This window comes from Fukomys damarensis, unplaced genomic scaffold, assembly GCF_012274545.1.
Source record: "Fukomys damarensis isolate Sample0158 unplaced genomic scaffold, DMR_v1.0_HiC HiC_scaffold_37, whole genome shotgun sequence".
Classification (NCBI taxonomy): domain Eukaryota; kingdom Metazoa; phylum Chordata; class Mammalia; order Rodentia; family Bathyergidae; genus Fukomys; species Fukomys damarensis.
The window spans coordinates 24,924,240-24,939,686 of record NW_022900949.1 but is presented as its reverse complement, the minus strand read 5'-3'; the positions used below and the strand labels follow the sequence as shown (position 1 = coordinate 24,939,686).

General features: G+C 38.7%; 1 protein-coding gene across 1 annotated transcript in view; it reads left to right on the top strand.

Annotated features, from left to right (window-relative positions):
• Positions 1 to 15,447, top strand: part of Mrc1 (mannose receptor C-type 1) — a 93,192-nt gene that overhangs the window by 20,893 nt on the left and 56,852 nt on the right. Inside the window, exons 4-6 of the mRNA XM_033759702.1 lie at positions 295 to 453; positions 8,086 to 8,199; positions 11,650 to 11,796. Of these exons, the coding sequence (XP_033615593.1) occupies positions 295 to 453; positions 8,086 to 8,199; positions 11,650 to 11,796 (420 nt within the window). The remainder of the gene's footprint in view (positions 1 to 294; positions 454 to 8,085; positions 8,200 to 11,649; positions 11,797 to 15,447) is intronic.

The following is a 15,447-nucleotide window of genomic DNA, read 5'->3' as shown; positions in this document are numbered from 1 at the left end:
AAAATATATAAATTATATATATTTCAATTTCAATATTTTATTGACACATTTTCAGTACACTATTTTGTGTGTGTGAAGGGACAGAATGGGGCTGATACTTTGAAAACCCTGCTTATCTAGGAGGGAATAAAATCCAACTGCCTTTAAAAATAAGTCAAAGGGGGGAAAAAACGGAAAGAAATAGAAATGTAATAGTTTGAGCAATCATCCTACTAGGTTGGCTTAAAACATATTGTTCCCCAGAAGTGTTTCTAATACTTAACCACAGCAAATTCCGTTTGGCTTGTTTCGCAGCTGAGGACAAATTATGGACTAAAGACCCGCTGACCAGCATCCTTTACCAGATCAACTCCAAGTCTGCGCTGACGTGGCAGCAGGCGAGGAAGAGCTGCCAACAGCAGGATGCTGAGCTCTTGAGCATCACAGAGATTCATGAGCAGACTTACCTGACAGGTAATACCATGCAGAGAAAGCAAAATTGTGAGCAGGATCATGATTGCATTATTTCTACATAATTCAACTTGAAAGTAGGCAAAGCCAGTGATTCTCCCTCCTGGCCCCCCAGTACGGGGATCGAACTCAGGTCCTTGTGCTTGTGAGGTGGGTGCCTGAACCACTGAGCTAAATCCCCAGCCCTAGAGCCAGCGATTCTAGACATCATGATAGAGATGTTTGTTCCCAAAGCGTCTAGTGCAGATTCTATGACAAGTCCACACTCTGAAACTGACCCCAAGGACAAGAAGCAGGCCTCATTTCCTGCACCAACTTTGTTCTGTTGGTTGTGATTATCTCAGAGCCTGTGCTGAGGAGGATCCTGAAGACTAGTTGTCCATGATCGATGAATGACACTGTTCTTGGACACAGGTAGTAACACAAGGCTGGTCAAGCAGTCATGACCCTGCTCTCACCGGAAGTCAGAGGTCTTTCTTTAATATCATAGAGTCTGAGATGACTAAATGAAACACAACTTTTGTCTGCAGAGACAAATCAGGAACTACTCTGAAATCCCAAGTCCTCTTTACCTCGGTCTCCCCAAGTTTTGTGCCCCATAATTTTTCACGTCTTATCAATATCCTTTCCACAATATGCTTAAACATCTGTTGTGAGATTGTAAAGATTAGAAAGGGGAATGTTTGCTTGGGAAGAGAGTATCTGCTTTAGCTTCTAAAATTCAAACGTGGGGAGACAGAATTCAGGATGAGAAATCAGTGTGGGGAGATCCACATACTGTTGCCTCTGCCTTCAGAATTTCCTCCCCCGATTTCACCCTGATACCATTAGATTGATAAATCTCTGAGCCCGTGGACGCCATGTTTCCTGTCAAATGGCTAATTAAACACCTAAAGGTTGTCATTGGTCTACCTACCGCTCTTGTCTCCTTCATGCATTTTGTCAGCTTGATGAAAGAAAAGTCGTGTGTTCCTCACAGATGACCTCTGTGTCTCATATTTCTCACCCTCACATCTTTTTCTATGTCATTAAAAAAATCTAGAATTCCCCAATTTTTATACAGTGGAAAAATAATCCCTTTCATTTCTCTTAACCACCTTTATATTAGCTCACTACTTATATGTACCATTTCCCCTACAAGACTCTAGACATTCCTTGTGTAATGGCTGAGTTTTGTTCCTGTGACTAGGTTGTTAAATTGGCCACTAAATGAGGAATTGTACATAGTGTGTACATTACAATGTTAAGAACAAAGACATGGTCAAAGGAAACTCCTACTTGATGACTTTGCTTTTATTTGCATAACTCTTACTCGCAGTACTATAGTATGTAACAGAACATAAAACTATAGTGCTGTACTACAAAAATTACGGTACTGTATAAACAAGGTGTACTGTATAAAAAAGACACTGTGGCTCTATAAAGATGTACAGAACTGTACAAAAAAAAAAGGTCTTAAATCTGAGCAGTGAGTCGTAAGCCTGAACAGTCTTTAAACAGGTGGTTTGTCAAATGAGGGATATCTCTATACATGCATTAATTTTTTTTTGTTTCTTCATTCATCTAACAAAATTTCAGGTGTGCCAGGCATTGTGTTGGGTCCTGGGACCCAAAACTGACCCTCTTCCGTCCGCTTAGAGCTTAAAGAGTAATGGGGAAAACAGATGTAAACATAAACAAGATGAGTAGGTACAGGCACCACACAGGAAGCAGTGAGCGCTGTGTGGAGAATGGAATCGGGAGACAGAGGCTGGTGATGAGAGCTGTCCTGTGAATATGGGCCCCCGACCCCTCACGAGGAGACGCACGTAGGATCTCCCAAGGAAAATACAAATGCTTATTTGGAAATTCAGCCTAACATGTGGACTACCAGAGCGTTTATGGCAAGGTGACTGTAAGTGCAGTGGTTCTTAAAAGTGCAGGTGCTTATTCATCATCTGGGGACTTTGCTGGAGTGAAGAGGCCAGGCCCAGGCTGCAGGGATTCTAGGTCAGCAACTCCTTCTGCGGTCTGTATTTTGTCCGCCTCTTAGGGGACTCTAGGACAGATGGTTAAAGGCCATATTGGCATAAGTCTATGTTAGTACCTGTTGAATCCAGGCACTGATACCAGGCATGAGGGCATCACGGGCAGAGACTGTGGAGCCAGACGGGGTCCCCACTCTGTCCCCACTAGGTGGGGCAGTTTTAGGGGCACTGCTGGAGGCTTCCATGCCCCAGTGGCAGGATGTGGTCAGGGCGTGAGTATGAACCAACATGAGGACCATAGCACGTCTTCAGCCTTGCCTGCGTTTGCCCAGCTGTTGTGGGGGTGACACTCTTCATGAGCTGGAACACATTTCTCCTTTAGGTTGTCATTTAATGGACAGAGCAGGGGAAAAACAATACGGCCTCACAGTGTGCGTGCATGTGCTTAGATTTGAAGGAAGAAGTTCTGCCTCCATCTCTTAGTTGTTCTGTTTTGTGCTGGGACCTTTCTAATACCCAGACAAATATTGAGCAATGGATGTTTACAGCCAGGAGTAAAAATGCAGAGAAAGGCAAGGCACGGAGAGAGATGAACATAAATTCATGTGAACGATCAAGGACTAGAGAGGCGATTCAAGACAGCGCTCGGCCATTTTGCACATTTACGCACAACTGGAGAGAGGGGCATCAAGGCTGAAATGGCCGCACGCGGTGCTGGTTCTATTTTGAGATCTGGATTGTATTTTCTTGACTTTGCCAATTTTTTGCTTGTTTCCTGGCCTTCTGGAAGCCAAGGCATAGACCATCGACAGCTCTTTAGTCTCTCTTCCTGCTGCCTAGAAGAAAGCAGGGTGAGGGGCGGATGGTGGCCTTGCTTGACTAGACTCGTGAGAGTGACCTGAGTGTGTCTGCTGGGGGCCCACGCGTCCCCAGACCTTCGGGGTTGGCTGCACCTCGGTTGCCTAACCTGAATCTTACTCAGGCCCCTGGGATTTTAGTCAGCAAATTGTAACAGCAATCTGGATAGGAACGAATTTTCTAAAGAGATTTGGAATAAGGACCGCCTTACTGTGAGTCAGAAATATCCTGCGATAAAAAAAAGAAGCCTGACCGGAAATGCAAAAGATAAAATAGAGGAAAGACTTGCCTTTGTTTTCTGGAAGAAAGATATTGGCAGTATTTGACATTAATGGAGATCGAGTGAGGAAGAATCCAGAAAACAATGGTGTGGGTGAGTGTTTGTGATCCACTCTGTTTGAAAATACACCGTTAAAATGAAAAGCCACAATATTTTTACTTTTAAAGTAATTAAGATAAAGTTTGGGGATTTATCCCAGTCCTTGCCTAGAATGCACAAAGCCTTGGGTTCTGTTCTGCTAGGGTGCACACACAAATACACACACACACACACACACACACACACGAAGTAAATGAAGTTTATTTTCTGTGTGGATTTTGAGAAGTAAATACCTTTGAAAAATATGTAAGTCCTTTTGATGGTTCTGGCATTAAATGCACTGTCATTTATTGAACAGCTGCTGTGTGCCAAACACCAGGCTTTATTTTGGAAGCCCCCACCAACCCTGTAAATATTATTTCCTCCTTTTGTGTGTGAAAGTAAATACCTTTGAAAAATATGTAAGTCCTTTTGATGGTTCTGGCATTAAATGCACTGTCATTTATTGAACAGCTGCTGTGTGCCAAACACCAGGCTTTATTTTGGAAGCCCCCACCAACCCTGTAAATATTATTTCCTCCTTTTGTGTGTGTGTGTGTGTGTGTTACCAGGGACTGAATTCAGGACCTTGCTCTTGTAAGGCAGGTGCGGTGCCACTGAGCTAAATCCCTGGCCCAACAATAAACTGACTTCACTGGTTTTCTTTTTGGTACCGGGGATCAAACTTGGAACCTTGTGTTTGTGAGGCAGGCGGCAGAACCACTGAGCTAAATTTCCGGCCCTCCATTATTTAACAGATGAGATGTTAGGAAACCTGCTTAATGCTTTGTGTTCAGACAGTAACTGAGTTGCAGCTCAGTTGTCCTCCTTTTCTCCTGCCTGTGTCTCACTTGCTAAAGCAAACCCGGTTTATACACTGACACCTTGCTTCAGTAAATGTATTGATTCCAAATTGGCGGTCTGATATTGTAGGATCTGCAGGGCAAAAATGTCTCGGCTCATCCCCCGCTGCTGCCTCCTCAGCTTTTCCTTCTGCCTCTCTGTAAGTGAAAAGGTTAGGACCTGATTTAATCTCAGTGAGGATTTGTAGAACTGAAATAGGACAGAGGAAGTGAAATTTTGCTAGTTACCCCGATTGTTTTTACCGGTCTTCTTAGGAACTATGTGGGAGACAAATGGAACTCTCTAGAGAAATGAAAACAGAAATACCACTGTAATACTGTTTACTGATGTGTGTTCTGTCGTAACTAAGCCCGCAGGTAGGCACATAACAGTTCAGTTAGAAAGGCTGAAAACTTTAAAATTTAGGACACGTACATGTGCTTTGTACAGTAACCCTAAAGAATTCTGACGTGCTTCTTTGTAAATTTACAGGAGTGGATTGCAGAAAAAAAAATTGTGGGTGATTCTTGTGGGCTTTAAATACTACCCTTTTTGTGGTGTGTTGGTGCTGGGGTGGAATTTAGGACCTCAGGCTTCCTAGGCAAACACCTCCAGCCCTTTGAGTGATGCATTTAACCTGAGGCTTGAACTTTGTTTCTAAATCAGACCTTTTGCTAACCCAATTCTACAGGAAGCTAGTGAAAAAATGGTGATAATAATAGCAACCATTTACATTTAGAGAGTGTATACTATATGACAGGCTTTGTTTTACGAAGTGTTAATTAATTATTCAAGACTTACCTTAGAAGTATCTAGACCTGATGAAGTATGCCAGAAGCTAGATGCTTCCCTTACAGAGCTAAGATCAGCCGGATGTGGTGCTGTAGGTCTGCAGTTCCGGCATTATGGGAGGCTGAGGCAGGAGGATTCTAAATTTGAACCCAGCTTGGGCAACTCAGTGACTCACTGAAACCCTGTTTTTAAGTAATAATAAGAAGCGCTAACAGATAGTAATTAATGTAAGTAGTTCAGGTAAAATACACTTTAATTCTTCTTTAATCAGTGTATCATTTATAGTTTTGAAACTGATTTATGCATATTTTCTTATGTGATACTTTTTTTTTTTTTTGTACTGGGGATTGAACTCAGGTCCTTGCCCTTGCAAGGCAGGCCACCGAACTGCTGAGCTAAATCCCTGGCCCCCTGATACATTTTTTAAGATCCCCAAGTAGTTGATTTTGGGAACAGCTTTATTTAACATTTTTGGAATGCTGCTTTTAAGACTTTCCTTTGGTAACATAGCCCTGGAGATATAGAGAGAAATATTATTCAAGTTAGTACAATTTTAAAGGATCTGTGGAAATCTATATTCAGTAAGAATGAGTAGAGTAATTATTAACATAATGTCATGAAGATAAAACTGGTCTCAGATAGTTGTCTCCTCTTGACACATTGTTTGTAATGAGCTAGGACAACACCCTCAGTTAGTTGGTTTCTTTTTGTTTTGTTTGTTTTGGTACCGGGGATCGAACTCGGGTCCTTGTGCTTGCGAGGCAGGCCACCGAACCGCTGAGCTAAATCCATGGCCCTCATTGTTTTTTAAACAAATTTTAGTTTGTTAGTGCATGTGTGTAGTACGTGATGCTCACATTCTGTGTGGGAAGTCGGTCCATGTACAGAACACATCTTAATTCCTTTTCTCATCCTCTTTTTCTTCCTTTCCTCCCCACTCCCCCATCTCTAGAGCTCCTTCCTTTTCATTTTTTGGTACATATTTGCAATACATAATGTTTACGTTCCTTATATGGAGTTTTTTTTTTTTTTTAAAGTGAATGTGGCCATGCTTGATAAAGTTAATCTCAGATTTAACACGAAACAAAGTTTTATTTTAATAATGTCATTTCCTTGGTAAAGCTTTATGCTAAATATTTCTATATTTGGAGGGCAAAATTCTAATGTTAAAGAACCAAGTTCAGGAATGAACTTTGGAGTGAGCTACTCTTAGAGAGTAAGGATAGGTAGTAGACATATCTGCCTAGTTCATCTTCCTTTCCTTAAATGTGCTCTATATTGAAAATTACCCAGAAAATGTATTACCAGAATAACTCCCAGGCACATTTAGTTTCAACAAGGATTAAGATCCACTGGCAAAACTAATTGAAACCTTGGGTTAGTCCTGTTCCATTAATATTTTATTTTTCTCTGTACAGTGTGTTCTCCTCTGTGAAATAAGGGAAAGTCCTAGAGATCTCTCAGAGTACATAAAGTCCCTAAGTGTGGGAGCTGTGCTAGCTTTCATTCCTTTCAACTGGTGACCTAATGTGTGTATAGACGAGCTAATAAAAAGCGATAAAAACTTCAGTGGCTTTGAGATACGTCAGTGTGACTTTGGTTATATGGAGTCTGAGTTTCGTGTCGTATGGACTTGGGTTCAGGTTTCTGCTCTGTTGTTCTCATCTACAGTATGGAGATGATTCTTTTTTTTGGGGGGGTAGAGGGTACCGGAGATCGAACTCAGGACCTTGCGCTTGTGAGGCAGGCAGTGGAACCACTGAGCTAAGTCCCCGGCCCCTGCAGATGATTCTTAATTCAAGTTTATCAGAATTAAATGAACAAATACCGTGCATACAGGGCACTGACTATTGTAAATGATCAATAACTGAAAGCTCTTATCAATTGATTGGAGAATAGCCTACCGATGACATAAACTCGATCATTTCTGTTTACTAACATAAACACATCCTTGAGGTTGGTATTTTATTAATGCAAAGGATAATTTAAAAAGAATAATTGCCCTAATCAGTTAAAACAATTTAGAGAGAGTGAAAATTCCTAACCGTGGTTTTTAAAAAGATACAGACAATAACAGGTTAGGCTCATTTAAAAAAATTTCCCTGTCAGGCTTTGTATAGTTTGAAACATTGTAATTATGATTTATTATCTGCCTAAATAAAGCATTGCTCATGTTAGCATAAATATTTAGTGTTTTGCATTTAATCATCATTTTAAGAAAGAAGAAAAATTGACTTAAAAATCATAAAATCCTTAAAATAAATTCTGAATTATGAGGCTAAAGTAATAATTTATGAACACGATAGTTTGAAATGTTTATTACAGTTTTCCAGGGCTGGGGATTTAGCTCAGTGGTTCCACTGCCTGCCTTGCAAGCACAAGGTCCCAAGTTTGATTCGCGGTACCCAAAATTTTTTTTTTCCACCACAGAAAACTTTGGCTCCTATATAAACCTTATTTTCACTCTCACAATGGAGTAAACATGCTGTTATTTGATGATGGTCAAACGCAGTTGCGTTTAGACAAGGAGCACATCCACGCTGCGCTTGAGAAAGCATAGAGTAGTCAAGATGACGGCACTTGCACACTTCAGTCCAGGGCCAGACCCTGGCAATCATCCTTGGAGCTTGCCTGTACACTCTCTGCTTCAGTTTCTTTGCCTGTCCCCAGAGAGGGTGACTGTCCTTCCTTTCCATTACTAGGAGAATCAGAGGAGACACACTCCCCACAACAGCATGTTTGTTTAAGCACTTCATTCCAAATTTCACCTCAGTGCCCTTTCTGAACGCCAGTTTTGTTTCGTCTCCCATCACGTAGGATTGACCAGCTCCTTGACTTCGGGACTCTGGATCGGGCTTAACAGTCTGAGTTTCAACAGTGGTTGGCAGTGGAGTGGCGGCAGTCCGTTCCGGTACTTGAACTGGTTGCCAGGTAAGGCTAAGTCTTGTCTGCGATTGATTTCACCCAAGTTTTATGTACCTGGATATGATGGAAAACTCTAACATCTCAAATGTAGATCTCAAAGAGAAGAACTGAAGACTTGGCCCTACATCCTCCATTTCTTATTTTGCTTTGAAATCTGCCAGTTGGACTGGAAGATTCCCAAGCTGTAAGGTTAGATAGTGCCAGATCCCTGGGCCAAGTACTTCTTTGCTAGGATTATTGTACAAACCAATTAAAGTATTCTTGGTTTGTTAAGGTATATACAAAGGAAAGTTTTATAGCTACTCTTCAGCATGATTTCTTAAACGTAGTAACAGCTGTTACTTTATACTTGCTTTTATATCAATCTTGTAATCCTTGAAAGAAGCACCCAACAGCTATTCATATAGACTGACGAGACGCTCCCAATCCGTGTGCGTGACTCGTGACTCACCTTTGAATCTTTTGTCCTAACTTTTTGAATTTCTTGACATTTCAGTTCAAAGTGCTTATGTATAAACATACATTTGTGGTTTGTAACATACATGCAACATAACAGCCAAAGATTTTACACTGTTATATTTATATCCACAGATCCACATGAATTTAAGTGAACTGAAATTACTCTGGGCTGGCAAATGTCTGACTCTTTTGAGTTGTGAGATATTTGGAATATTGCTGTCACTTTTACAAAGACCTGAAGGTCTACATTCATACCATTTTCTCCTGTTTTTAACCTAGAGTTGGATTAAAAATACTACCTCATAGATTATAATGCCCCACACTAGCATAAAACATTTATTAGCATTTGTCGACAACTTGTAGTTTGTACAAAGTCAGGGCATGGCTAAATATTCACTAGCTTTCTAATTTCCTGGAGGGCAGAAAATGCTGGAACTAATTATTTCTGTGGTGTCATAACATGCCCGTGTCAGAACTAAAAGGAGACTAATTACTGAATTGGAGTGATAGGTAGAAACAGCCATTCAGAGAAATGAAAGGCCAATGCTGAAACATTTTTATCTGCTTCTCTAATTAATAGCCACTATTGCTACTTGAGGCCCTTTATTATAATGCCAGCCCCCTTTTGACCCCATCTGAGCGGCAGTCTTGGTTAGAGGAAACAGTGTAGTGAATGATTAGTGATGTCTGTCATGGATGTAGGATAGGAGGAAAGTCGCCGATGGTTCCATCTTTGAAGACAATTGTGATGCGGTGTTCTTTGATGTGCTTAGGTTTCTTTTTTAAAGTCAGGGAGTGGTTTTCGCATGTGGCTTAAAAATAAAACTATTTTTATATTGAATTCTATTAAAAAAGAAAAGCTTCAATAAAACAGTATCCCAAACAGACACAAACCCATGAGGGGAAATTTTCAGGGGTTGCATTTTCGTTTAAATTGACTAGATTGTAACTGTAAAATTCTATTTTGAATGCATTATGGCTACAGGGCTTTTTTATTTATTTATTTTTTTTTGTGTGTGTGTGGTTTTTTGTTTGTTTGTTTGTTTGTTGTTTTTTTTGCATGCTAAGCATTTGCTCACCCACTGAGCCATTCCCCCATTCCTGCTCCCTGAATCTGAAAATGCTAGTCAGCTGTGTTTATGGGAAGTAGATATTACTGCAAGGAGATGTAAGATGTCTCTTTTCATGAGTGAATATTTATTGTCTCCTTACTCTGCCACTCATTTAGATAATAATTTATCAAGAGACGAGAGTTTATTCTCTTAACGGCTGAGTCATACAGTATTAAGCAGGTCATTTTCTTTATTATTCATTTTGGGGACAGGGAGGATAAAATTTAGCCTCTTGTATTCAGAGAGTTCAGCAAGAGAATTTGAGAGTTAACTTTGGGGCAAGCGAGGATGTGGAAGTGGAATATTACTGAGAAAAGAAATAAAAAAGGTTTTCTTATTAAACCGAATTTCTGGCAAGTAGGTGCAAGATTAAATCTCCTTCTCAAAGTATGACTTTTGAACATAAAAGTAGAAACCCTGTGAAAAGCATAAGTTGCTTTTACATTAATTGTTCAGCGAAGCATCTGAACTGAGCACTTGCCAAGTACTACGACTACTAAAATATATTTACATTTCAGACGAGGACATTTTACATAAATGGTTAACAGCACCAAGTGATCCCTGAAGATTCATGGTGTTGTTGTCTGAATAACAAATGTACATGACTTACTAATGAATATATCAGTAACAATTGGCTATAAAATATATTATTGTCTTTTGGAAGTTTCTTTCTAGTTCTGACATCTTATCTGCTCTGTGTTGTTGGTCACAATATCAACACATTTAAAAACTGTCTTTGGGCCGGGCGTGGTGGTGCACATCTGTAATCCCGGCACTCAGGAGGCTGATGCAGGTGGATTGCTGTAAGTTCGAGACCAGCCTGGGCTACATAGTGCGTTCCAGGTCATTCTCACTTACATAGTGAGACTCTGTCTCAAACAAAACAAAACAAAACAAACAAAACCCGCGCAAAAAAACCAAAAACTGTCATTGGACTTGATACTGACGATCTTTCTTCTTTTGCGCTATGTGAATAAACTTAAAGTTTTTCTGATAAAGACTCTGAGTAACAGGTAATGTGGTTTGCATCTTTGAGGAAGAGAAGTGGAGATAGCTTGTATACATAGCAGAGGTGACAGAGCAATGTTCCTAGCTGAGTACAGCTTATTTGCCCTAAGATCAGGTGTAAATTGTAGCTGTTTTGGGAACACTGGTTGTAAAATCACATCTCAGAGTAGCAGAGAGCATGAAACATGTAGGTACCGATGCACGTGTGTCCAGTGCATTAGCAACGTTGATTCTGTTTATTTAATCAGTTTCCATTGGGACATGGACATGACGTTGGCTCCTAAAAGTGTTCTTCAGTGGGTTGAGTTGAAGATGACGTGTTGCATTTCCAAATCTCCCTTCTCTTACCGCTGCCCCTGCTGTGCCTTTTCTTTCCTGTTTCTTTTGTCTGAATGGAGAAGGTTTCCCTGTGTTCAGATTCCCCAGTCTGATTCTTAGTTAGCTTGACTTAGGTTTTTTGTTGTTTGTTGGTTTGGTTTTGTGTGTAGGCACTGACAGTGTTTAACATGGCTAGGTTGGAGCACCATCTTTGCTTTTAGTTAGGTACCTGTCCGTGACACATACTGTAATTCAGTGTGACAACTGTGTAAAATTTTAGGTTTAAATTCATCACTTGATGATGGGGAAAACAGTGACTGTGAAGAAGTCTACTTTACTAATGAACATTTTAGGCATTGGAATGATCCACCAACATGGAAACGAATAGATACCCATCGTGTCTTTTGCTGTGCAATCAGTAAATATTTATCTGTGAATGTGTAGCAGAAGACAGACTGGGGATCCATTAAATCTCAAAGATGAAGACTCGAGGCTTGGGGGAGCAGTCTGCTTAGGATCCCTGTTGCAGTCCCACTTTAACTTTTTCATTTTCTCAAAGGAAGTCCATCAGCTGAACCTGGAAAAAGCTGCGTGTCCCTCAATCCTGGGAAAAATGCAAAATGGGAAAACCTGGAATGTGTTCAGAAGCTGGGCTATATTTGCAAAAAGGGCAACAACACTTTGAATTCTTTTATAATTCCCTCAGGTAAGTGATCTATTTGAAGTGCATCAAATAATAGAAGTTAAGGATTAGTAAATGTGACAGTTTAATTATAATTTGCATGAAAAGACTCTGGAGGTCTTGTAAATGTAATGGCATTCCTACAGTTTTTGTGTGGGTTACTACTAATGGTTGCTAATGTTTTCTGCATGTGCAGCAGTGTTTGGGCATTGTGTAAATCTTTGACATAAATAAGAGTTTTGTCTCCCCACAGAACGGTTATCTTTATTGCATCTTTATGGATCAGTCAGGGTGTCAGTGCTTTTACTGTAGGTTCTTACATGGAAGCCTACACAGAATGGATAAAACATACCAGGGCAGTATGACAGTGTTATGTAGATAGGCTAGGCTCCAGGAGAAAAATCAGGATGCTCTCTATTATAATTTTATAGAATATTAAACTGCTAAGGCAAAAAGATCTTTTTCTTCAATGTGATAAAAACAAACTTTATTTCTTTAACACCAAGCAGCTGTTTTTGGAGGGATTATGAATGTTTTGCATAGTTTTTAATTTATTTTTTCTGCCCGGGAAACCTAACATTGTAGCACTCTCCTTGACTTTTAGAAACAATTTCATCTAAGTATGAATGATATGGATAGAAATTGAAAAGATACTAAATGAAAATGATATTTTTCTCCTTCCTCTTACCTCTACCTAGCTCCCTGGAGGATCAGTTTCTGAACATGTATATCCTTATGTAGTTCTTGGACTATATAAGCAGATGTGTTTATAATTATTTTCATCTGTTTTATACCAATGACAGCATGCTATCCATATAATTGTTATACTCAATTTTTCACATACTATTTTGTTCAACACTCTACAGAGTATATAAATAGCTTCTGTGTTCTTACTTGCGACTTTGGTCCTATTCAGGAAATCTTTGTATTCCAGCAGATTAAATATTTTAATATTCAGATCTTTGCTCTATTTTTATTTTATTTTAGAACATGGTGAGAGATGTTAATCTAGATCCCTTCTTCTGCATGTGCATAGCCAATTTCCCCAGTACCATTTGTTGAAAAAGGTACTTTTCCTCCAGTGTACTTTTTTTGACCCCTTTGTCAAAGATCGGATGGCTGAATGTACCTGGGGTTATTTCTGCATCCGCTCTTCTATGTTCGTGATCCATGTGGCTGGTTTTTCTCCTAGTACTATGGTGTTTTTCATTACTGTGGCTTTGTAATATGACTTGAAATCCAAGATGGTAATGTTTCCTGCTTTGTTCTTCTTGCATATGTATCAATTTTGTAGTCTAGCTCTTCTGACAGTATCAGTTCTGCCCGTCCAGAAATAGGGGTTGTCTTTCTATTTTCTGATGTCCTCTTTGACCTCCATTTTCAGAGTGATGCGATTTTTGTTATAGAGTTATTTTACTTTCTTTGTTTTGTTAATTCCTAAGTATTCGTTCTTTCTCGAAACTATTGTGGCTGGTATTGTTTTCCTAATTTCCTTCTTAGAGTCATTATTGGTATAAGGGAATGTTATTGTTTTTTGCGTGTTGATTTTGTATGCTGCTAACTTGCTGAATTTATTTATTGTCTGTGTATTTTGGTGGAATTTTTGGGGTCCTTTATATAAACTATCATGGTCGCTGAAGAAGGATATCTTTGCCTTCTTCCTTTCATCTATCTATCTATATATCTATATATATAATTATATAATTTTCTCTTGTCTGATGGGTCTAGATAAACTTTTGAGTACTCTGTTGAATAGTAGTGGTGATATGGATATCCCTGTCTTGGCCCTGATTTTACAGAAAAAGGTTCCAGTTTTTCTGCCTTTAGTATGACGTTGGCAATAGGATTGTCATGAATTTTATCAGATGAAGATAATGTTCTCCTGTGCCTATTTTCTTCTGTGTTTTTATCATGAACAGATGTAGGATTTTGTCAAAGGCTTTTTTGTATGCATTGAGATCATCGTTTGACTTTTGTCCTCGCTTCTGTTTATGTGATGCACTATGCTTACTGTTTTGTGTATGTTGGACCATCCCTTCATCCTTAGGATGAAACCTACTTGGTCATGATCTTTTTGATAATTCATTGCATTTTTTCACTAAGGGGAGTGGGAAAAAAACAAGAATCAAGATACATCATACATAAGACAATTATGATTTGTTTTATTCTTCTTTCCAGTATCTTCTTGAGGATTTTTGCATCTTTGTTCACTAAAGAGTTTGACCTATAGTTTACTATTTTATTTGAGTCATTGTCTAATTTGGGAATCAAGGTAATGCTAGCTTTGAGGAATGACTTTGACAGTACTCCTTTTTTTCAAAGTCATTAAAAAGTGTTAGATCTTCCTTAAAGTTCTTGTAAAATTCAGTGGTGAATCCATTCAGTCCTGGGCTTTTCTTGTCAATTTTTTTGTTTTTTTTTTTTTTTACTGTTTCAATTTCTTTGCCTGATATTGGATTACTCAAGGATTTTTATATCTTCTTGCTTCAATTTTGGTATATTCATCTAAGAAGCTATCCATTCTGGATTCTTCAATTTATTGGAGTGCAGTTTTTTGAGGTAGTTAATAATAATCTTGATTTTGCCTTTCCTCTTTTTAAGTGTTTTGATACACATCTTTTCTTGGTAAGACTGGCTAATGGTTTATCTATTTTGTATTTTCTTTTGAAGAACCATCTCTTTGATTCATTGATTTTTAAAAATTGTTTTAAGTCTCAACTTCATTAATTTTTGCTCTAATTTTTAAAATTTCCTTTCTTGGAATTTTGATTGATTTTGTTTTTCTAGGACCTTGAAGTACATCATTAGGGTTTTTATGTGGGCTCACTTTGTCTTTCTGGTGTAGGCATTCACAGTTATAAACCTTCCTCTTAGGATGACTATTTTCTTTATGTCCACAGGTTCTTCCATATTGAATTGGCATTATTGTTTTATTCTAGGAACTGTTTAATTTCTTCTGTGACCTGTTTATTATTCAAGAGTGTATTGTTTAATCTTCATGTGTTTGCATAATTTCTATGTTTTCTTTTGGCATCGATTTTCTAGTTCTGTTGTACTGTGATCTTACAACACACGTGGGGAAGCTTCAGTTCTTTTGTATTTATTTAAGCATGCTGTATGGGCTTCTGTGTAGTCTGTTTTGGAGAAAAGTCTGTGTGCTGCTGAGAAGAATATGTATTGTTTTTGGGGTAGAACGCTGCAGATATCTGTTAAGTTCATTTGTTCAAAAGTGACATTCCTTTGTTAATTGTTTTTATCTAGTTGATCTCTCTATTTGTGATAGTGGGGTACTGTGGTCACCCATTGTGATTGTGTCAATGTTTATTTGATCTTTTATAATGTTTGCTTTATGAGGTTGAGTGTGACTGTTTTCAACACATACATAATTATAATTTTCATCTCTTCATGTTGAATTGTTCCCTTAACCAATATGTAATGACCTTTTTTGCTGCTTCTTATCAATTTTGGATTTTAGTTCACTTTGTCTGAAAATAGGATAGCTATTCCTGCTTGATTATGGGCTCCTATTTCATGGAATATTGTTTTCCATCCTCTTATTTATAGCCTATGAATTTATTTTTAGACTAAATATGTTTCTTGGACAGAACATACTGTTGATTTTAAAAAATCTGACCTGCAAATCTGTGTCTTTTTTTTTTTTTTTTTTTTTTTTAA